Source organism: Pongo pygmaeus, chromosome 12, assembly GCF_028885625.2.
Source record: "Pongo pygmaeus isolate AG05252 chromosome 12, NHGRI_mPonPyg2-v2.0_pri, whole genome shotgun sequence".
Classification (NCBI taxonomy): domain Eukaryota; kingdom Metazoa; phylum Chordata; class Mammalia; order Primates; family Hominidae; genus Pongo; species Pongo pygmaeus.
In genome coordinates, this window is record NC_072385.2 from 89749644 (window position 1) to 89772445 (window position 22802).

General features: G+C 35.8%; 1 protein-coding gene across 2 annotated transcripts in view; it reads left to right on the forward strand.

Moving 5' to 3' along the window:
* LRPPRC (leucine rich pentatricopeptide repeat containing) overlaps positions 1 to 22802 on the forward strand; it is a 110165-nt gene that overhangs the window by 12750 nt on the left and 74613 nt on the right. For both annotated transcript variants that reach the window (XM_054474408.2, XM_054474407.2), the window contains 11 exons: positions 1091 to 1287; positions 3570 to 3692; positions 6237 to 6358; positions 6461 to 6519; positions 7283 to 7369; positions 8294 to 8420; positions 8753 to 8897; positions 9217 to 9362; positions 9614 to 9719; positions 9800 to 9907; positions 19752 to 19870. In XM_054474408.2, the coding sequence (XP_054330383.1) occupies positions 1091 to 1287; positions 3570 to 3692; positions 6237 to 6358; positions 6461 to 6519; positions 7283 to 7369; positions 8294 to 8420; positions 8753 to 8897; positions 9217 to 9362; positions 9614 to 9719; positions 9800 to 9907; positions 19752 to 19870 (1339 nt within the window). The remainder of the gene's footprint in view (positions 1 to 1090; positions 1288 to 3569; positions 3693 to 6236; positions 6359 to 6460; positions 6520 to 7282; positions 7370 to 8293; positions 8421 to 8752; positions 8898 to 9216; positions 9363 to 9613; positions 9720 to 9799; positions 9908 to 19751; positions 19871 to 22802) is intronic.

Below are 22802 nucleotides of genomic sequence, written 5' to 3' on the forward strand. Positions count from 1 at the left end.
GAGAAAGTATTTTTAAATTCAACTCAGATTGGTAACAAGTTTCCTTCACACATAAGAATTATTTTTTATCTGATATTTTTAAATCAGGTACAGCTTATCTTTTTACCTAGAATAGCCTAGAGAAGAAAGTATATGGGAACTCTACTTAATGCACAATTTTTCTATAAACCTAAAGATATTCTAAAAATTGTGGTTCTTTTTTCCTAGTCTCTGTAAAAAATTGTGTTTATTTAAAAAAAAGGTACAGCCTAGAAGCCCTCAGATTTCATGTTAGAGAGCATTTGACTTGCATGTTAGACTCCATTACTAAAGTAGTGAATGGTTTAAAGATTGCTTGCTCTTTGTAAACACATAATGTACTGTTCTGACCATACCTAATTTGTAATCATTTTTCTTTCCCTTCTGGCTTCCTTAAAATTAATGATGTTTAACACTTTATTTTTGGTGGCAGTTGTTTTAAATAATTAGGAAAGAATACAGCTAACATTTTGACAGTTGCACAGCAGATAAGAATTAAGAGCCTTATCACTATAAAGTGTTTCAACTTTATTTAGACAGATTAGAAATTATTTGGGCCTAAATGATCCTTAAAAAAAAACCTGCCTCGTTTTAGCCTGGACATTGGTCTTCTTTTAAATTCATAGTAAACTTATACCTAGAAAACTTAAAGGTAGTTATAAAAATTTTGGATATATTTTAGATCTCTTGTTTACAGAGGTGAGAAGAGTTTTGCAGCATAAACTGCTTCATCTTCTTTCATTACCTTGTTTTGGTTAAGGCGAGATTTAAAAAACACTTAAAACACACTGTATTTCCATCTGATTTTGAAATGATTCCATGTTCAAAGTTATCAAGATGCTGTCAATTATTCAGGAGATTTACTGTGCGTATAATTCATGTATGTGTGTATATGATTTTATCTAAAGCAAAAGCTAAAACTTTCTTTCCCATTAGTTCATACCTCTATTTTTGGTATTGTACTGTGATTTTAGGTGTTTAATAACTAATTTTAAAATTTGTATAAGTTTTGTTCAAAAAATGACCTAAATAGATAGCAACTGATTATTATTAATTATGTTTCATTTTTAAGAGGACTACTGAGCCCAGCCAGGCTGTATGCCATTGCTGCCAAAGAAAAGGATATTCAAGAGGAGTCCACTGTTTCTTCTAGGAGGATTTCCAATCAATTTGATTGGGCTCTAATGAGACTAGATCTTTCTGTTCGAAGAACTGGCCGCATTCCAAAGACGCTTCTACAAAAAGTTTTTAATGATACCTGCCGCTCAGGTATTTCAAAATTTCCTGTTCATAAAGTTGACTTTTGGCTGGGCACAGTGGCTCAGGCCTGTAATCCCAGCACTTTGGGAGGCAGGTAGATCGCTTGAGGCCAAGTGTTCGAGACCAGCCTGGCCAACATGGCAAAACCCCATCTCTACTAAAAATACAAAAATTAGCCAGGCATGGTGGCGCGTGCCTGTAGTCCCAGCTACTTGGGAGGCTGAGGCAAGAGAATCGCTTGAACCCAGGAGGCAGAGGTTGTAGTGAGCTAAGATCGCACAACTGCACTCCAGCCTGGGCGTTAGAGAGAGACATCTGTCTTTAAAACAAAAAAAGGTCTTAAATATTAGGTTGGTGCAAAAGTAATTGCAGTTTTTGCCATTAAACGTAATGGCTGCAATTACTTTTGCATCAACCTAAATAAATACTTGAGGGTAAGCTCATTACAGAGTAGATTATTTGATACTTTAATTTTCTTTGTTATATTCTGTTGATTGTCATTTATGTTATGATTGTGATTTCTATCTTGTCAACTCATCTGGGCAAAGTTTGGAGTAACTAAAACATTTTTAGATTTTTTTTTTTTTTTTTTTTTTTTTTTGAGATGGGGTATCACTCTGTCGCCCAGCAGGCCTGGAGTACAGTGGTGCGATCTCGGCTCACTGCAACCTCTGCCTCCCGGGTTCAAGCAACTCTCCTGCCTCAGCCTCCCAAGTAGCTGGGACTACCGACGCATGCCACTGCCCAGCTAATTTTTGTATTTTTAGTAGGGACGAGGTTTCACCATGTTGGCCAGGCTGGTCTCGAACTCCTGACCTCGTGATCCACCTGCCTTGGCCTCCCAAAGTGCTGGAATTACAGACGTGGGCCACCATGCCTGGTCTAGATGTTTATTCCAAATCAGAAAATAAAAATTGCCTTTTTGCTTTTTCTAGTTTATGGAGTCACTTTTAATAGTAAGTTTCTTGGACGATAACTAGTTTTTCTTACCTTCCATTGTAGAGTGTCAGGTTTCTGTAAGATGACCATATAAGACAGATTTCCATTATTTTCCTTTCATTTTCAATTAGCTACTAAAAATCTGTTTGAGTCACTAATGCCTGATGCAAGCTATAGGTCCTTCACTCCCTGCCCCTGACCCCCAAAAGCCTCATGCAAACGTATGCATAATTTTGCATGCAGTTTAAGAGGATTCAGTAGCTTCCTAAAGCCTATTCGTGGATTTCAGACATACTCAGAAGCGTAGATATAAAATCTGATGGTGAGAGATACCAAAGAAGTATCAATTATTACTATAGTTATGTACATTTAAAGACCTGCGTCACATTCTCTCTCTGACTTATTTATTTAACCATCACTACAATCAATTTTGGAACATTTTCATCACCCCAAAAAGAAATTCCCCAACTCCTCATCCCTTCCAGCCCTAGGCAACAACTAGCATATTTTCTGTCCCTGTAGGTTTGCCCTACTCTAGATATTTCATATAAATGGAATCATACTAAGTGGTTTATTTTTGCTTTGTTTTAAAGTCAGCTTTCAGGGATATGTAGATAAAGCTTACAGATACAGGGAGAGGGAAGCTTATATTGTAGCTGATTATGAACCTAACTTTTCTATTCATAGATGTTAATTACACTGCTTTACAGTATTCTTTCTTTCTCTCTCTTTCTTTCTTTTTTTTTTGAAATGGAGTCTTGCTCTTGTTGCCCAGGCTGGAGTGCAATGGCGCAATCTCGGCTCACCGCAGCCTCCACCTCCTGGGTTCAAGCAATTCTCCTGCCTCAGCCTCCTGAGTAGCTAGAATTACAGGCATGCGCCATCTCGTCCAGCTAATTTTATATTTTTAGTAGAGACGGGGTTTCTCCTTGTTGGTCAGGCTGGTCTCAAACTCCTGACCTCAGGTGATCTGCCTGCCTCAACCTCCCAACGTGCTGGGATTCACGCCTGGCCCTTGATACTATTTTCATAAGATACTGAGAAGTTTAGCCTTTGAATTGTAGCAAGCACTGCCTATAAATTAGGTTCTTTGTATTTTTGTATTTGATAGAGTTTTGCAGATTGCATAGATTTTATAACCTTAGATTTCTTAAGAAAGCAGACTAATATTAAAAGTTTGACTTGTAACTTAGTAACACTGTACATTAGGATAGGATTTTTCTAATTTATGGATACTCTCCGTTTGAGCCAGAAGATTTTTGAATGCTTATAGATTTCTGTGTAAATTTCGATATTTATCTATGTGATATTGCTGCTATGTTAAATGTTATCCATTAACCTTTTTTCCACAGGTGACCTAGGCGGTAGTCATGCCTTGCTTCTACTACGTAGTTGTGGTTCTCTCTTGCCTGAACTAAAGCTTGAAGAGAGAACAGAATTTGCTCATAGGATATGGGACACACTTCAGAAATTAGGTATGATTGTTTAAATATATGATGTGTATAAAAGGTGTAGATGTTTTTTCTTTTTGCAAAAAGGTGTTTGCGTAAATGCTGTAATTCAGTTTTATGGAAGGGCTACTTGATTCATAATTTTTTGGTAATATTTATTTGGTGAGGTATAGTGACATCTAGGGGCATTAACAATAAATAATTTTTCATAACAAGTATTACTTACAAGTATGGTAAGTTAAAAAAGAAAAAGAAGAAAATAGCCGGTTTGTCTGTCAAAGTTATAAATGCACATACCATTTGACCAAGCAGTTCCATTTGTTCGAATTTAGGTACAGATATACTCACGTATGCAAAAGGATATTCTTCATTGTAGCTTGTTTGTAATAGTAAGAAATTGGAACCAATTCAAATATTCCTCTCTAGGGAATTAGGTAAATAAATTATGGAGTACCCATAAAATAGATTACTGTGTACTGTTTTAAGAAAGGAAGAAGCTCTTTATATGCCAATGGGGGTGTTCTCCAGAGTATAAATAAAAATTAAGGTATAGACCAGTATGTATAGAATGATACCATTTTGAAGAAAAGTGTTTATACACGTGCGTGTGTATACAATATTAAAATATTTCTGGAAGGATGATGAACACTGGATACAGGTTTTACTGTACCTTTTTATACCTTTTCAGTTTTACGTCATGTAACATAGTACATATTCAAAAAATAATTTGAAAAAAGATCGTTTAATACAATTTAATGTTCATTCCTGATTTAAAAAAATCTTAAAGTATAGAAAGATGCCTCTTTAATGTGTTAAAAATCTAAAACCGACAACAATCATGTATAATGCAATGAAATAAGATGTGAAACAATACAAGAAGTTATTATTTTTAGATGATGTGATTGTTTAATCTGCAAAATCCCAGAAAATCAGCTTACAGTAATTAGCTGGACTCACTTAATGTTTACGAATCCATACCTCTTCTAGTTATAAAAGAAAATAGATAAAAGAATCCAAGAAAGTATAGCTACAAATAAATAAAATATTTAGGACTATCCTTCAAAAAGTGTGTAGGACCTATGTGAAAAAACTATAGGATAAAGACAGATTCTTCCTTCACAGTTTTGCATACATCTAGAATACATTTTGATAAGTTGATTTTTTTTTTAAGTTAAAAAATATAGAGATAAATGTTGACTTTCAGAATGGAAAAGGATTTTATTAGTATAAAAGGAGCAGAAAAGTAAAGCTAAAATATTGAATCTCAAAATTAGAAATTTCTGTATGTCAGTAAGTCATTGAACTGGAGAAATATACGCAGAAAAGGTTACATTCTAAAACAGAAAAAAGCATTACACAGCAGTAATAGCATTAATTCCTCCATAGAAAGATTAACAATGTGTTATTGTATTAAAATTCTTTACAAATAGGTCTCTCCTGTATAAGTGTATGCTTTATGAGGATGGAATCCATAGCTTCTTTATTTTCCTCTTTGCCAGTAGCATGATGCTTTGTGTATAATGGCATTTGATGCATACTTGTTGAATTAATATTGCCAGAAACCTTGTAGTTTGCCAGTTTGGCTCTTGTTTACAGATTTATAAAGACACAAGAGATCTTTTAGCTTAAGTAACTTGTCCAAAATTACAGAATGAGCTGTTGACAGATCTGAGCTATCTGTAAGATGGGGGTGATAATAGTGTCTCAAAGTTGTTGTGAAGTTTAAGTGAGCCACTATATGTGGAACACTTAGCATAGTGCCTGAAACATAGTAAGTATGAAAGAAACGTATCTGTTAAGATAAAAATGTGTATTAATTTAATGGAACAGGTCTGTGCTGCCTAAAATCTCATAATCTGACCCCCAGATACTAACCATAGGCCTGTATGGTCACAGGCATTGAATAAAGATGTGAAATTTAATGCATGAAAGTGTAGTGAGACATGTTACCACAAAATTGATATAAGGACCATGATGTCATGACTGAGTAGAGTAAGGCTGTGTGGTAACCTTATTTGATGTGGCCCTAAACAGTAGGGATACAAAGAAAACAAAGGTCATTAGAATACAGATAATTAACAAGAGCAGACCATAGATCATGTTCATCAGCTGAAAATGGAATGCATCCTTAAAATGAAGGCTTTGAGTGACAGAATTGCCAGCACAGTCCTACTATGTGAAAGAACTGAAGTTACAATCCATTCATCACAGTGTGTCTGTAATGTGAGGACTGCTTTATATAGAAAAATCTTACAGTCACTTTTAAACATAGGGATATTGTCAGCGTTTTCTAACAGGAAGATAATTTTGTGCTTCATAAGTAAGAGGCCTTTTAATATCTGAATAGGCAGTTACTTGTAACTATACAATAATTCAGTAATTACTGTCTTACATGCTTAGCTTGCTCTGTGTGACAGAGTATCTGTGTAGATAGGTCTGAGCGCCAAGATGGATGGGTGAAATGCTAAAGTGATAGTTTTACTCTTTTTGTTTGTTAAATTTAGGTCCACTTTAAAGCATAGGATTTTCCATGCTCTTCTAAAAATTCATTTTAAATTTCATTTGTAGGTGCTGTGTATGATGTGAGTCACTATAATGCTTTACTTAAAGTCTATCTTCAAAATGAATATAAATTCTCACCAACTGATTTCCTGGCAAAAATGGAGGAAGCAAACATTCAACCAAATCGAGTAAGTAGTTGCTACTGTGAATATATTTTCACATCCACCATTTTTTTTCTTTACTCAGAAAAAAAAGTACATTTAAAATTAACTGGCCCATTTCATTGACAGGTGACATACCAGAGATTGATTGCTTCTTATTGTAATGTGGGAGATATTGAAGGTGCCAGGTATGGATCTGTGTGAACATGTTTAAGCGAACAAATTTGTACATTTTGTAAATCTAATGTCTGTTCACTCTTTGTTTTAAAGCTTCTTCCTAATGAAGGAAATTGTTTCAGAACTGTTTTAATCTAGCAAATCTGGTAATCTGACTTACATAAAATATAAAATTATCGTGTAAGAGAGAAAAGATAAGTAAAAGTTGCTACTTTAATTAAAAATTTGATTTACTGGAGAGAGGTATAGAGTTGTTGAGCTATAAAGCTGACTTTGCTTTTTTTTTTTTTTTTTTTAAATATTTCCTAAGGGAAATGTTCTTAACCATTTAAGCTGTATTCATTTATAAAACTGGAAGTAGTCTAGAAAATCAGTTGTACCATTTCTCTGCTTATGTAAAATTTATTACTACTTATGAATGGAAGGTTTGGAAAATAAGGGATAAATTGGAATACATTTCATTTTTATCTAAAAGAATCTTATGAAACGATGCTTTTAAAAGGGTAATTAGTAGTGTAAGACAAATCAGATAATCAGATTTTTAAAAATCTAGTATTTGTATCGATAGTACTTCAAGACTATTGATACGTTAGAGAGTGGGGTTTTGTGGGAAGGGGATCAAAGGGATCAGTTCTTTCTTTGTGGTTTCTAAAACAAGTGTGTATTATTATTATATTTTAAAAACAAAAGTAACTCAAGGCCTAATTCTGTACATATTGTAAAGAGTGTTCTTGATAAATACTTTCAATGAGTATCTTCGTTTTTCCTTTGCAGCAAGATTCTTGGATTTATGAAAACTAAGGATCTCCCAGTTACAGAGGCAGTATTCAGCGCCCTTGTGACAGGGCATGCCAGAGCTGGGTAATGTTCAACCTAAGGTTTTGGTTCTTAAGTGATAGATGGCTGAGATGCTAAAGTGGTCATTTTAGTCCTTTTTTGTTTGTTAAGTGGGGTTTAAATTAGAGAAAATTATTGTAGACAGTTCTTAAAATACGTTTGTCTACCCCTTCAAAAAAAATCTGTAGTATATGAGGTAGAGCATACTAATATTTTTATAACGTGCTTTTACATTTGTTCCACAAATCTTTTATTTGAATTTTTAGAAATTGGGCTTGAAGCCGGGCGTGGTGGCTCACGCCTGTAATCCCAGCACTTTGGGAGGCTGACGTGGGCAGATCACCTGAGGTCAGGAGTTCAAGACCAGCCTGGCCAACATGGTGAAACCCGGTCTCCACAAAAATATAAAAATTTAGCCGGGCATGATGGCAGGTGCCTATAATCCCAGCTACTCGAGAGTCTGAGGCAGGAGAATTGCTTGAACCCGGGAGGCAGAGGTTGCAGTGAGCCGAGATTGCACCCTTGCACTCCAGCCTGGGAGACAGAGCAAGACTCCATCTCAAAAAAAAAAAGAAAAGAAAAAAGAAACTGGGCTTGATCTGATCTGAAGTAACTGCTCTAGAAAATATTTTTATTTTTGAAGAGTAATTTACTAAATGTTATTCTTACCTCGGAAGTTAAGTCTGAGTCATAACCTACATAATGTTAAGAGGGTATGTTATTTAATGTCTACGTAATTATTATTATTTTTTAATGGGGGATCAGATGTTTATGATCTTTATTATTTCAGAAACATATATCCAGTTTAATATACATTCGTTCTTTTCTGACATCATAATTCCAAATGGTACTTAGCATTTTTTATTTTGATAAGCATATGTTTTAGTTTGAATAACTATATTAAATTTGGCAAAAGCATAGTAATCTGTTTTTTGAATTAACTTGTAGTGATATGGAGAATGCAGAAAACATTCTCACAGTGATGAGAGATGCCGGAATTGAGCCTGGTCCAGACACATACCTCGCATTATTGAATGCATATGCTGAGAAGGGCGATATTGACCATGTTAAGCAGGTATGACTTATGTCTAAATAAACATGCTTTAAAATCATTTGTAAAAATTTGTGTTATGTTTTACATGAGGCAGGAAAGTGAAGTTTATACCTGTTTTCAAAGATGTTTCCTTGCAGAAAGTAGTATTTATGGAGAATTATTATAGTTTAGTATCTCGGTGCTGGTATGTAACAGTTACTGTTGAAGTAGAGTATTTCCTGTTTTTTAAAAGAAGTCCTAAACCTTTAGGTGGTATTTTTCCCTACTTTTTTGAATCTGGATATTTTATTTAGCTTTAATACTTAAATAAAAACACTCTAACTTGGTCTTCTAATTTCTGGAACTCTCTATAGACTCTGGAGAAGGTGGAGAAGTCCGAGCTTCACCTTATGGACCGTGATTTACTGCAAATTATTTTTAGCTTCAGTAAAGCTGGGTATCCTCAGTATGTCTCAGAAATTTTGGAAAAAGTTACATGTGAAAGAAGATATATTCCAGGTAGTTTTTTAAAAAATGTATTTACATGATTTTCATAAAAATCTGAATTGCTATTCTTACATGATGGAAAGGACATTTTCTAACAATGGGCATTGTGGGAGTTGAACATAGAACTCTTAAAGTCAGTTAAATAAGCCCAAAAACATGAGTTAATGAACACATGGGGATGATTTGATTTGCAGGTGTTTTATTGTTATTTAGGCAGATATATGCTTTTGATGTTTGCAATTCTTATTTTGTCTTCAGTATTGGAACATTGGTTGCAGTGTAAAAATATTGTTCAGTTTACTAACAAAAGATGTCTGTGTTTTCTTCCCAGATGCAATGAACCTCATTTTACTTTTAGTCACTGAAAAATTGGAAGATGTAGCGTTGCAAGTTTTACTAGCATGCCCCGTATCAAAGGAAGATGGCCCACGTGTCTTTGGCAGTTTCTTTTTACAACACTGTGTGACTATGAATACGGTATTCTGTCCACTTTACTCTGTAGACAATGTAATTGGCAGTGAAATAAGATTCTTTCAAGTATAGGAACATTTATGAGATTAGACCAGTTGTAAACATTGTAACAACCTTGTTCTTGTGCTGCAAGATTCTTGGGTAGAAAGAGGATGTGGGGTTTCAAATGCTCATCTTAGAAGTGGTAGAATATTTGCGGCAGGTCAAACGGTGGGGTGTTTGCCAGTCCCGCTAATGTGGTGACTTTTTTCCCACAGCCTGTGGAGAAGCTAATAGACTACTGTAAGAAGTTAAAGGAAGTCCACATGCACTCCTTTCCTCTGCAGTTCACCCTCCATTGTGCTTTACTCGCCAATGAAACTGGTACTACATTCTTAAAGTTAAAGCCAAGTAAGGAAGTTTTGCTGAGGTAGCTTTGTGATCTTTTATGATATCTCTTTCAGATTTGGCAAAAGCCTTAATGAAGGCTGTGAAGGAGGAAGGTTTTCCTATCAGACCTCACTATTTCTGGCCATTGCTAGTTGGACATCGGAAGGAAAAAAATGTTCAAGGTTAGATTTTGCCTTTTACCGATTTGTAATGGTTCCCAGAGCCAGTATGACAGTTTGCACACACATCTAATTGGATTCTTTGGAAAAGCATACTTATTCCTGAGTATTATGAGATAATGGAATTGTTTTAAGTCATCATGAAGTATTATGTGTAAGAATTTTAAAAAACAAAACATGATGGATTTCTTTCATCCGAATTTCATTAATTTCATTTCTTATTTCATCTCTGATCTTGATATTCAAACTTAATGAACGTAGTTCTAAGCTGTTCATTATTTTTAAGTTCTTAAAAAACTCTTTAGTTCTTGATTTTATATATAGTGTTTGAAATCAGATTGTCTACCTTTAATAAAGATAAAGTTGTATATACAATCAGGTTCATGAAAACAAAAAGTATGGCCATTTTCTTTGTGGGCCAATCTATTTCTTTTTAACTGAGCTTATTTAGAATAATAGGAAAGGCAGGAAAACTTTTATTGTAAAATGAGTACTCATGACCTGACAGCCTGCTGATTGAAGGACAAAAATGTTCAATCTTTCAGGTTCTTAAGTACGTTTAAGCATTTATCATACTTTTCCCTTGTACACATGGGATGTCTATAGGATATGAATAAGAATTGAACAAATATTAAATTTTAGAGTACAGTATCTAATTCTTTGGTTTGCATTATTGGTAATTCAGAAAGAGTAGTCTCATAAAAAGATGCTTTTAACAGAAGTACTTTCCCCTTGGGGAAACAAAAAATGGTCTTTTTCATTTTATCTCGAAGTATAATGTGCTGTGGAATGAGATGCAGAATTGTTAGTGTGACATTGGGTGACAAACAGAATGCACAAACAACAAAAAAAGTGCTTTTAGCAGACTTTCATATTGCAATTTTATTTTAAATGTACAGCCGTCTTCTGGTTTAAAGGCAATAGTGAAACAAGTGTTCCCTAATTGTTTCTGGCTATAAAAGTCTCTAAATCCTTTTTAGAAAAATCTTTGTGAAAACAATATGCTAGTTTGATTAACTCTTTGTATATCCTCCAGTCTGAAAGCTCCAAAAGGTAACCTATAACCCAGTGTTTTGGAACCACAGAAAGTTTACATCATGCCATCAAACTCTTCGGGCATGTTAGTATTGTCCACCTTTACACAGTATGAAAATTTTTTTGGTACCAGTTGAAATGTTTGTTCATCAGGTTAATCTGCTTTCCACAACCATGTCACAGTTGAATTGGTTACTACATTTTTACTACTTGGTAAACATAAAAGAGTTAGGTAATTTCTTTTTATGGTTGTAGCAGTTGAAATAGTAGAAAATGGGCTTTATCTCAAATCTATCTTGTCTTAGAATCTCAGAATTTGGATTTTAAAGGTGCCGTACTGAAAGCTCACATTACATGAATGAAGGAACTGAGGGCCACACAGACATTCAGTGACTGACCTTAGCTTCCACATCTAGGTGTCATTAGGCTGGGATTAGAACAGAGGGTTTCTGTCCTCCTTTTAAAATATCCTTTTTTATACTATAACCTTTCCATATTCAACTTTTGTAAGTACTATACTGTGTTTATTTTCTAAAAATTCTTAGCTGCTGTTTAAAAATCAGTTGCCAGTTTTTACACGAAGAACATTGTTAAAAGAGATAGTGAATTTTTTAATCGATGAAGGTTTTGTCTGAAAAAATATAAAAGTTTATGCTTTTATATTGTGTGTTCTGAGAGTGTAAGAGATTGTCAGTTTTACAATTTTGAAAAACAATATATTCTCCTTTGCAGAAGGTCCCGAAAGATAGTAAAGTATATATTCTACAGTCTTCTTTTATGTAACAGAGAAATGGCTGTATGTATTCTTTATAGTTTGTTTAGTGTAAGGTAAGAAAGTAACATTCTTATTAGTGCAATGAACTTGTTCTTTGTCCCGTGAAAGTCATATATAAAATGGTAGAAATCACAGAAGAAAGTGACTGCAGTGATGGAGGATGTGCTGTGTTTCATAAGGAATAAATAAATCTCTTCAGAAAATCAAAGAAAGATATTTGAGGATCAGACAAAGTGGAACCAAGAGTTTTCAACAATAGGATAATCAAGTGTCTTTTTTTTTTTTCTTTAAAAAACATATATATATATATTTTTTTCTTTCTTTCTTTCTTTCTTTCTTTTTTTTTTTTTTTTTTTTACTGACACAGCCTCAGGAGGTCCTGAGGGCATGTGCCCTGTATAATAATCAAGTTTCTGTTGAATTTTTCTGGCTGCAAATTTAGCCATCACCAACCTCCAAGAAAGATATTTATAATTACTTCCTCATGGCTCATCTTACTAGTATTTATCTCTGTGGCACAAGTGAAAAGTTATCACTTAGAATAATGCATCTCTAGCCAGTTGGCCTGACTTTCAGGAAATAACCTATAATGAATATGGATCTGTATCCCTGGGTATATTTAGAAAACAAAAATGAGAATGTGAAAGGGGTAAAATACATAAAGAAGGGCCCATCAGAAAGCCCAAATGCCAGTTGAGTGAAGTGGTTGAATAGAAGGAACTTACTTTTTTTTTTTTTTTGAGACAGAGTTTCGCTCTTGTTGTCTAGGCTGGAGTGCAATGGCACTATCTCGGCTCCCTGCAACCTCTGCCTCCCAGGTTCAAGCAATTCTCTTGCTTCACTTCCCGACTAGCTGGGATTACAGGCATGCGTCACTGCACCCAGCTAATTTTTTGTATTTTTAGTAGAGACGGGGTTTCACCATGTTGGCCAGGCTGGTCTCAAACTCTTGACCTCACGTGATCACCTGCCACAGCCTCCCAAAATGCTGGGATTATAGGCGTGAGCCACCACTCTTGGCGGAACTTACTTTTCAAAGACGAAGCAGTTGCCTCCTAATAAAGTGAGTGCCCTGGCTAGGGTGTAAAGTCCTGTGGAATGAAACAGTCATAGTTGGTGAAAGTTGTTCAGGCAAATCATATATCGTTCCTGATAGTTTGCGAGCTGTTCTAATTCTCATTAAACTTTTTAAATGGAGACTTTCCTCTAGATTGATCAACTTTCTCATGGCTGTATTGAAATATTTTTATTAGATTATTTAGTCTTAGTTTAGACTTTCTTGGTTCACAGAGGTTTGGAATCTATTTATATCTAAGTTAATATAAGATTATTTTAATCTTTTTCTTGTGAAAAGAAATGTGAATTGTATTTTTTATTAGAATTTGTTCAGATAAATCAGTCTTTCCTTCTTATTGGTAAGTGCTTCTCTTCCCCTATCTGACTATAGTTACTGAACAGAATATCTTTCTTTGTCTGCTCTCTCAGGCTGCCTGAGGGAGTGATTGAGCAGAAGGTGTGATCCCAGGTTTTCTTGAGCCTGCTTTAGTTTCAGTTAGAAAGATATGTAAGTTAAAAATGCCAGCAACGTAGATAATCTAAATGAGCAGAACATACTCCTCCTTCTGATAAATGTTGCTGGAAAAATGAAGAATTAAGAGAATGAAACATATTTGAGGCTTAGAAGATGGGGTGAAGGGTTTCCTGTAAGAATAAGAATCTTGTAGCTGCAGTCAATTTGGTGGCCAGTTTTCAAACATCATCCGAGAAACTTTTCAGGATTATGTATTATTACAGTATTTTGGTACAGCTGAAAAAAAATTAAGTTATTATTGCTCCTATTAACATTTATTTAGGCTGAGTGTGGCGGCTTACACCTGTAATCCCAACACTTTGGGAGGCTGAAGTAGGGGGTTAGTTGAGCCCAGGATTTTGAGACTAGCCTTGGCAACTTGGCAAAATCCTGTCTCTACAAAAAAATAGAAAAATTAGCCGAGGGAGGTGGCGTACTCCTAGCTGCTTGGGAGGCTGGGGTGGGAGGATTGCTAGAGCTTAGGAGGTCGAGGCTTCATTAAGCCTTGATTGCTGCCACTGCAGTCTAGCCTGGGTGACAAAGTGAGATGCTGTTTCAAAAAACAAAAAAATCAAAAACAAAACACCACACACACAGTTATTTAGTAGTTTTAGGATTCTGCACATATTTTTTCCTTTAATTTTAGTGACCACCCTGGGAGTTAAATGGGGAGCTTTATTATCATCATTCCTATATTGGCAACAAGGAGCCACTGAAAATCATCCTTTTTGGTGGCAGAACAAGGACTTGATCCCAGTTCCTTCTGATTGCAGGAAAAACATGTAGGCTTTAGCATATTTTGTAGTGTAACAAGCACCTGCCAGGAATTAAGAGACTTGGTTTCTTTTTTTTTTCTGAGATGGAGTCTCGCTCTGTCGCCCAGGCTGGAGTGCAGTGGCGATCTTGGCTCACTGCAAGCTCTGCTTCCTGGGTTCACGCCATTCTCCTGCCTCAGCCTCCCAAGTAGCTGGGACTCTAGGTGCCCACCAACACGCCCGGCTAATTTTTTGTATTTTTAGTAGAGACGGGGTTTCACCGTGTTAGCCAGAATGGTCTCGACCTCCTGACCTTGTGATCCACCCGCCTTGGCCTCCCAAAGTGCTGGGATTACAGGCATGAGCCACTGCGCCCGGCCTGAGACTTGGTTTCTTAGTTAAGTTATGCTTGTGATCTTGGAGAAATTACTTTATACTTTTGTTAGAAGATTCATTGACTTTCTTTACGCCACTTTTAAAAATTGACACAAACTATATATATTCAAGGTGTACAATGTAATGATTTTATATACAGGTACATTGTGTCCTGATTACCATAGTCAAGTTAATTAACAACCATAAACCTACAACACCCATAGTTAACCATTTGTGTGTATGCCTGTGTGCATGAGTGTAGTGAGGACACTTAAAATCTGTTCTTTTACCAATTTCAAGTAAACAGTACAGTATTACTAATAGTATCCACCATGCTGTACATTAGAACCCTAGAACTTACCCATCTTATTAACAGAAAGTTCGTGCCCTTTGACCAATATCTCCCTCACCCTAGTCCCTGGCAAGTCCTGTCCTATTTTCTGTTTCTGTGAGTTTTCGACTGTTTCTGATTCTAATATAAGTGAGACAGTATTGTCTTTCTCTGTCTAGCTTATTTCACTTGATTAGTTGACTTCTAAAGGTATTTCAGCTTTCTTTATGTAGAGAGGCACACCCAAACCCTGACTGAAACCTTGGAGTTTGACATACTGATCTAAGCCAAGTGGTAATATTGAAATTCTTTTTTTCCAGAATGTTATAGTTCTGTTGTCCGCAATCTTGCCCTAAGAATTTAGACCACAAGAATTTCTTCTATGCCTATGAATAATATTTCAGTTCATGGAACTTCCGTCCATTCAATAGGCATAGACTCTTATAGGTCAGAAAATTATTCATTAAGTGCTTTGACACATATTGCCTTGCATAGTCCATGGATGGTAGTTAGAAAGATTTAGCAAAGCAATATGTGTAAAAGCGTCTAGAAGCACAGTTCCTGGTATATTTCCATTTCTAGTGTGTAAGCCACGAAATTATGGCTCAGAAACATGAGACGACTTGCTTAGATTTACATTGCTATTAAGTACCAGAACCAAGGGGGAGAGTTGGGTCTTTAAAGTCCAAAGCCTTTTTTTTTTTTTTTTTTTTTTTTTTTGTCATTTCACCAGAGTATCTCACCAGCAACTTAGCCGTTTACTTTAAGTAAATAATAATTGTCCTGGAAACAATTATTACTGGTCAGAAAGGACACTGAGGACATAAGATTAACACAAATCTATTACTAGGAATTCAGAAGCAACTTAGCTATGTCATCATGTTAGGTGCTTAGCAATCTTTTCATATAAAGAAGAGCACAGTGGGATTTCCCATCTTTTATGGTAGTTATTAAGGTTGTTAGTAGTGATACCCAGTGAATTATTAGAGGAATAGTTTAAATTTCACTTACAAGTATTGTTAGGCCTCTGTGTACAGTATGGACCAACTCTATATGCATGTTCTCTTAAATTTCAGTAAGCACATGCTTTGTTTAGGGATTTTTAAAAACTATTATTATTATTCTTATTCTTATTATTATTTGAGACCGAGTCTCGCTCTGTTGCCCAGGCTGGAGTGTAGTGGCGTGATACTGGCTCACTGTAACCTTTGCCTCCTGGGTTCAAGCAATACCCCTGCCTCAGCCTCCCCAGTAGCTGGGATTATAGGCGCCTGCCACCGTGCCTGGCTAATTAAAAACATTATTTTTACATCTTGAAAAATACATTTAAACCTCTAAGATTTGAAGATAGTAGGTTATTTATTTACTCTTCCCAGCCAACTTTACTGAGGTATGAAGGATTAATAATTGTGTAGCTAAATCTATATCTGTCTGTCTATCTTTCTATCAATCGATCATCTATCTATATGATAAACAACATGACTTTTTGGAGACAGTGTCTCACTCTGTCAGCCTTGACCTCCCAGGCTCGAGATTTTCCCACCTCAGCCTCAGTGGGACCACAGGCACACATTACCATGGCTGGCTAGTTCAAAAAATTTTTTTTGGTAGAAACAAGTCTCCCTGTGTTGCCTAGGCTGGTCTCAAATTCCTGGGCTCAAGCAATCCTCCCACCTTGGCTTCCCAAAGTGCTGGGATTACAAGCATGAGCCACTTCACCTGGCTACATTTTGATATGTGTACACATTGTGAAGTCATTACCACAGTCAAGCTAACATATCCATCACCTCAGCTAGTTATGCAGGCTCTGTCATCCAGGCTGGAGTGCAGTGGTGTGATGTCAGCTCACTTCTGCCCTCTGGGTTCAAGCAGTTCTCCTGCTTCAGCCTCTCTAGTAGCTGGGATTACAGGTATGTGCCACCACACCCAGCAAATTTTTATATTTTTAGTAGAGATGGGATTTTGCCATGTTGGCCAGGCTGGTCTCAAACTCCTGACTTGAGGTGATCCACCTGCCTTGGCCTCCCAAAGTGCTGGGATTACAGGTGTGAGCCACCGTGCTGGGCTTTTATTTATTTATTTATTTATTTATTTATTTATTTATTTATAGCTAGTTACGTTTTTAAAAATTTTGTATTGGCCGGGCGTGGTGGCACTTGCCTGTAGTCCCAGCTACTCAGGAGGCTGAGGCAGAAGAATCGCTTGAACCCAGGAGGTAGAGGTTGCTGTGAGTTGAGATCGCACCATTGCACTCCAGCTTGCACAAGAGTGAAACTCCGTCTCAAAAAAAAAAAAATATTGTGGCCAGAACACTTGAGATCAACTCTCTCAGCAAATATCAAGTATTCTGTACATTGTGTCCAGAACTTATTTACCGTATAACTGAAAATTTATACCTATTGACCATCATCCCTTTTCACTCACCCCGCAGTCCCATAACAGAGTTCAACTTTTTTTTTTTAATAGATTCCATATATAAGTGAGATGATATAGTATTTATCTTTCTGTATCTGGCTTATTTCACTTAGCATGTGCTTCAAGTTCATTCATGTTGTTGTAAATGACAGTATTTTCTTTGTTTTTAAGGCTGAATAATATTCCATTCTATATGTGTATATATGCCACATTTTCTTTATCTGTTGACAGCATATTTCTACATCTTGGGTACTGTGAATAATGCTGGGATGAACAAATGTTTCTTCAAGATAGTGATCTTATTTCCTTTGGACATATGCTCAGAAGTGGGATTGTCGGTAATTCTACTTCTAAGTTTTTCAGGAATCTCCATACTCTCCCACCAACAGTAGACCAGGGTTCCCTTTCTCTACATCCTCACCACTGTCTAATTGCTTTTGACTTTTGATAGTAGCCATTCTGACAGGTGTAAGGTGATATCTCATTGTGGCTTAAATTTGCATTTCCCTGATGATTAGTAATGTTGAGCATCTTTTCATAAACCTGTTGGCCATTTTTATGTCTTTGGAAAAATGTGTATTCAGATCCTTTGCCCATTTGTTAATTGAATTATTTGGGGTTTTTTTGCTATTGAAATGTGTGAGTTCTTATTATATATTGTAGATATTAGCCCCTTATCAGATAACGTGGTTTGCAAATATTTTCTCCCATTCCATAGGTCGCCTTTTCATTTTATTGTTTCCTTTACCATGCAGAAGCTTTTTAGTTAGACATGGTTCCACTTCTCTTTTGTTTTTATTGTCTGTGCTTTGGTCTCAAGTCCAAAAAGTCATTGTCAAGACCAGTGTTTTCTTCTAGGAGTTTTATGGTTTCAAGTTTAAGTCTTTAATCTATTTTGAGTTGATTTTTGTGTATTGTATAAGATAAGGGTCCAGACTGGGCGTGGTGGCTCATGCCTGTAATCCCAACACTTTGGGAGGCTGAGGCGGGCAGATCACGAGGTCAGGAGTTCACGACCAGCTTGACCAACATGGTGAAACCCCATCTCTAGGATCACGAGGTCAGGAGTTCAAGACCAGCCTGACCAACATGGTGAAACCCCATCTCTACTAAAAATACAAAAACTAGCTGGGCGTGGTGACGTGCGCCTTTAATCCCAGCTACCCAGGAGGCTGAGGCAGGAGAATTGCTTGAACCCGGGAGGCGGAGGTTGTACTGAGCCGAGATCACACCACTGCACTCCAGCTTGGGCGACCGAGCAATATTCAGTCTCAAAAAAAGACAAGGTCTTGCTATGTTGCCCAGGCTGGACTTGAACTCCTGGGCTCAAGCAGTCCTCCTGCATCGGCCTCCTGAATAGCTGAAACTATAGGTGTGTACCACTGCCTGCAGCTCCAGTAACATTTATTGGTACCTTTGTCAAAGTTAGTTGATTATATGTGTGTGGGTTTATTTTTAGATTCTTTGTTCTGTTGCATTGGTCTATTTGTCTGTTTTTAGGCCAGTATTAGGTAATTTTGTATATGATGAACTGTTTAAAGTTAAAATATTCTGATTCATAACTTAAATTTTAAAAAAATTATAGTTTTTTTTACATAATTAAATTTTATCTAAAAGAAATGTGCAGGTATTTATAATGTAGTTAGACTTGCTTGTGTTTTTCTGTACTCAGTAGGAATTCACTGTCAATTATTTGTACTCGAGTTCATCATGTAACAAATTTGAAAGAAATGTAATTTATCTTTAGGTCTCTAGTAGGCCAGAAACAGGGACTTTTAGGGGGAGTTTTAATAATGTGAAAGTAATGAAGCCGAAGATAAGTAAGTTTTTAAAAGGAAAAATAAGAATGTTCTTTCTTTTTATTAAACTGTAGCCTCTGTCAAATTAGGTGATACTTGAGTAATCTGACAGTTGTCTAGAATTAACTGGATCTATTTGAAACTCACTGTAGCTCTGAAAACATGAAATGACTTAATTTTTAAGAAGTTATTAAAAGAGATTTTTATGAATGGGAAATGAGATAGAGGAAACAATTTATTTGATTTTTAAATTAGTTTTAAATACAATTAAACAATAATTCATTAGAATAAATTGTTCTCTAAAATTTTTCATTCTTACATTGTAAAATATGAAATCAGAAATTAGTAACAATTAGGGAACTTTTTACATAAGTGCTTAATTGAAAACATATTTTGAAATCAGTCATTTCTCTTTGCAGCATTTATTCTGGTCAAGTTTTTTGTGTACAAGTCCATCATTGCTCTATAATAGCAATGTTGTATTATAATCACTGTTTGGGGTGCCAGAAATGTTGGGCACATTGCTTAATTGTTTCAAGTTTCTTTATACTTATAATTTCAAGGATACTTTCTTGAAATTCACTGTTTCACAGAGGGGGATAAAGAAAGGAGGAATTAATTTTTTTATCATTATATCTCACAGTTCTGTTGCTTTTCTGCCTTTTAGACAAAACGAATTGCTCAGCAATTTTCTTATACTATGATTCAGAAAATAATTGAACTGAACTTACTGATCTTTTCATACTTTATTCTAAGTTCTTTATCTCTGTGCTTCTACATTTTATTTGGTAGGTATAATTGAAATCCTCAAAGGAATGCAAGAATTGGGAGTACATCCTGATCAGGAAACATACGTAGATTATGTGATTCCATGCTTTGATAGTGTAAACTCGGCACGTGCCATTTTGCAGGTGAGTATAAGTGTGGTTTTAATTTAATAATTGAAGAGGATGTCTTTCCTCCTTAATGTTTAGTGGTCACACACAAAAAAGTCATTGAACTGAGGACTCAAAATGGTCAAATCTGTATACAATTTTCTTTTTTTTTTTTGAGATGGAGTTTCCCTCTCGTTGCCCCGGCAGGAGTGCAATAGCACAATCTTGGCTCACCGCAACCTTTGCCTCTTGGGTTCAAGCAATTCTCCTCCCTCAGCCTCCTGAGTAGCTGGGATTACAGGCATGCGCCACCATGCCTAGCTAATTTTGTATTTTTAGTAGAGACAGGGTTTCTCCATGTTGGTCAGTCTGGACTCGAACTCCCGACCTCAGGTGATCCACCTGCCTCAGCCTCTCAAAGTGTTGGGATTACAGGCATGAGCCACCGCGCCCAGCCCTGTATACAATTTTCTAAAGCTTTGTAAAAATATTAGTTGGTATAACATTTATAGTGGTTAAACTTTCAAAACTCAAAAAGACAAAGCAGCTTTTTTCTTGTGTATTAAAAAGACAATATGCCAATATCGGGAAAAATTAAAACAATATTAACTCCTAATCCAGCCCTGAAATGCACCTGCAATTTTCATTTATAAATTAGGTTTTATTTTATTTTATTAAACAGAGGTTTCAGTGTGTTATCCAGGCTGGTCTTGAACTCTGGGCTTAAGCAATCCTCCTGTCTTAGCCTCCTGAGTAGCTGGGATTATAGGCACATGTCACTGTGCTCTGCTTCAGTTTTCACTTTTTGAATATTATTTTTCACTTCCCATAAATTTTCATAAATGCACTAATAGTGTATATACTAGTCTTTCTCTCTCTCTCTTTTTTTTTTTTTTTTTAAACTTCAAACCTTTGTTTTTCTACCAGAAGTTTTCTACTTCTGGTCCTTAGCAGAGTAGGCAAGCTATTGATGAAGAGGCACATGAAGATGTTGATTGGGACAGTGCATTGGTTTAGCAAAGGTTGCGTTTTCCACTTTCAAAACAGAATGCTTAGCGCTGAATATACGAGTTACAAAAACAAAACAAAAAGTGCTGTGCAGTTAGGAACAAGATGGCAGAGCACCTAATATTTAATAAGGAACATGTTGTTTAAAAGATGTTTCCTACACAGTCATTCATATAATACCTTGATTTTTCTAATAATGTTAGAATGTTTCTTTCATTAAAATAATTACATAATTACAGTCTTCTGAAGTGTTAGGGTTTATATCTTCAGTGTCTTCACTCTTTCCCTAAGTTCTTAGTGGAGTATGTTGAGCCTGTACTATACATATTTTACTGTTAAAAAAAATTTTTTTAAGTAACTTTCCCACATATTCTTACTTTTTCAGATATTTTCTTTCTTTGCAGAAATATAGCCCCCAGATCAGTGTCTTCGTGGTTACTGCTTTGGCTTTCTCACTAGTGACTTATCTTAGGGAACAGCAGATCTAATTTGGAAACTTATCCCAAATTTGGTTACATTCATTGTCCTCTCAACTATGTTGCCTTCATTGCTGGAATTTCAGTAGTATTGAGTGTTTTGGGCTTGAAAACAACTACTCTGTTAAGTGCTTAATAGAACTCACAGTATTGATCTGCTTTTTTTCTTTTCTTTTTTTTTTTTTTTTTTTTTTGAGGCAGAGTCTCGCTCTGTCGCCCAGGCTAGAGTGCAGTGGTGCGATCTGGCCTCACTGCAACCTCCTCTGCCTACTGGTTCAAGCAATTCTTCTGCCTCAGCCTCCCAAGTAGCTGGGATTACAGGTGCCCACCACCACGCCCAGCTGATTTTTGTATTTTTAGTAGAGATGGGATTTCACCATGTTGGCCAGGCTGGTCTCAAACTCCTAATCTTAGGTGATCAGCCTGCCTAGGCCTCGCAAAATGCTGGCATTGCAGGTGTGAGCCACTGCACCCGACCCGATAATGCCTTTTGCCTTCAGCTGGGCATTAAAAAGTACATTTTTAAATTAGTTTTCAGAAATTACATAATAAATGTTTGTTGATAAATTAGAGAACACAAGTAAGTGGTAGGGCTGTACAATCTCTTCATAGTTTCTTGAGATAGTCATTGCTTAGCATGTATATTCTTTCAGATGTATAATAGGCTGGAGAAATCTCTTTTAGCAAAAAAGTATACTGTTCATATTATCGAGCAACTCTTAATACTGTTCCTATTATCCACCTAACTTGACAGAGGCTATAGTTTAATAAAAAGAAAGAACATTCTTATTTTTCTTTGAAAAACTTACTTCTTTTTGGCTTCATTACTTTCAAACTCCCCCTAAAAGTCTCTGTTTCTGGCCTACTAGAGACCTGAAGAAAAATTACACTTCTCTCATGTTTGTTTCATGACGAACTTTTTTTCATTTGACACCTTTTCATATCAGTATTTAATTCCACAAAATATATTTTATGCTTGTATGCTGTTTCATTGTATGGGTATGCCATAATTTATTTTTTATCATTGCTTATTGCTGATTAGGTGGTTTTTAAGTATACTATAATAAAATGATTCAATAAGTGTATTTGAGCTAAATTTTGACTCATATATTTAAATTGTTAAACAAATGATGTTGGAACAAGTGATGAGCCTCTCTGAGTTAAATTAAATTAAATTAGATCCTGGCCGAACTGTATGCCCCAAAAAATTTTAGATTAATGCATTGAATTTTTGTTTTGTCTTGAATGGGAGAATTGTTCTAGTGTCCTCAGTAGTAAACTCATCCTGGAAGTAAGGCCCTCTAAAGGCATCAGACCATCTGTATTTGAAGACAGGCATTTAACTTAGAATGCTGAAATGTCATCTTTAAATTTTTGCTAAAATTCAATTACTGAGCTTATGTATTTTTCTAGAAAATCAGAAAATATGGTGATTCAAAGAATCAGGAAAACAGCAACTTTGGTATATCAAAATATTGTTAGCT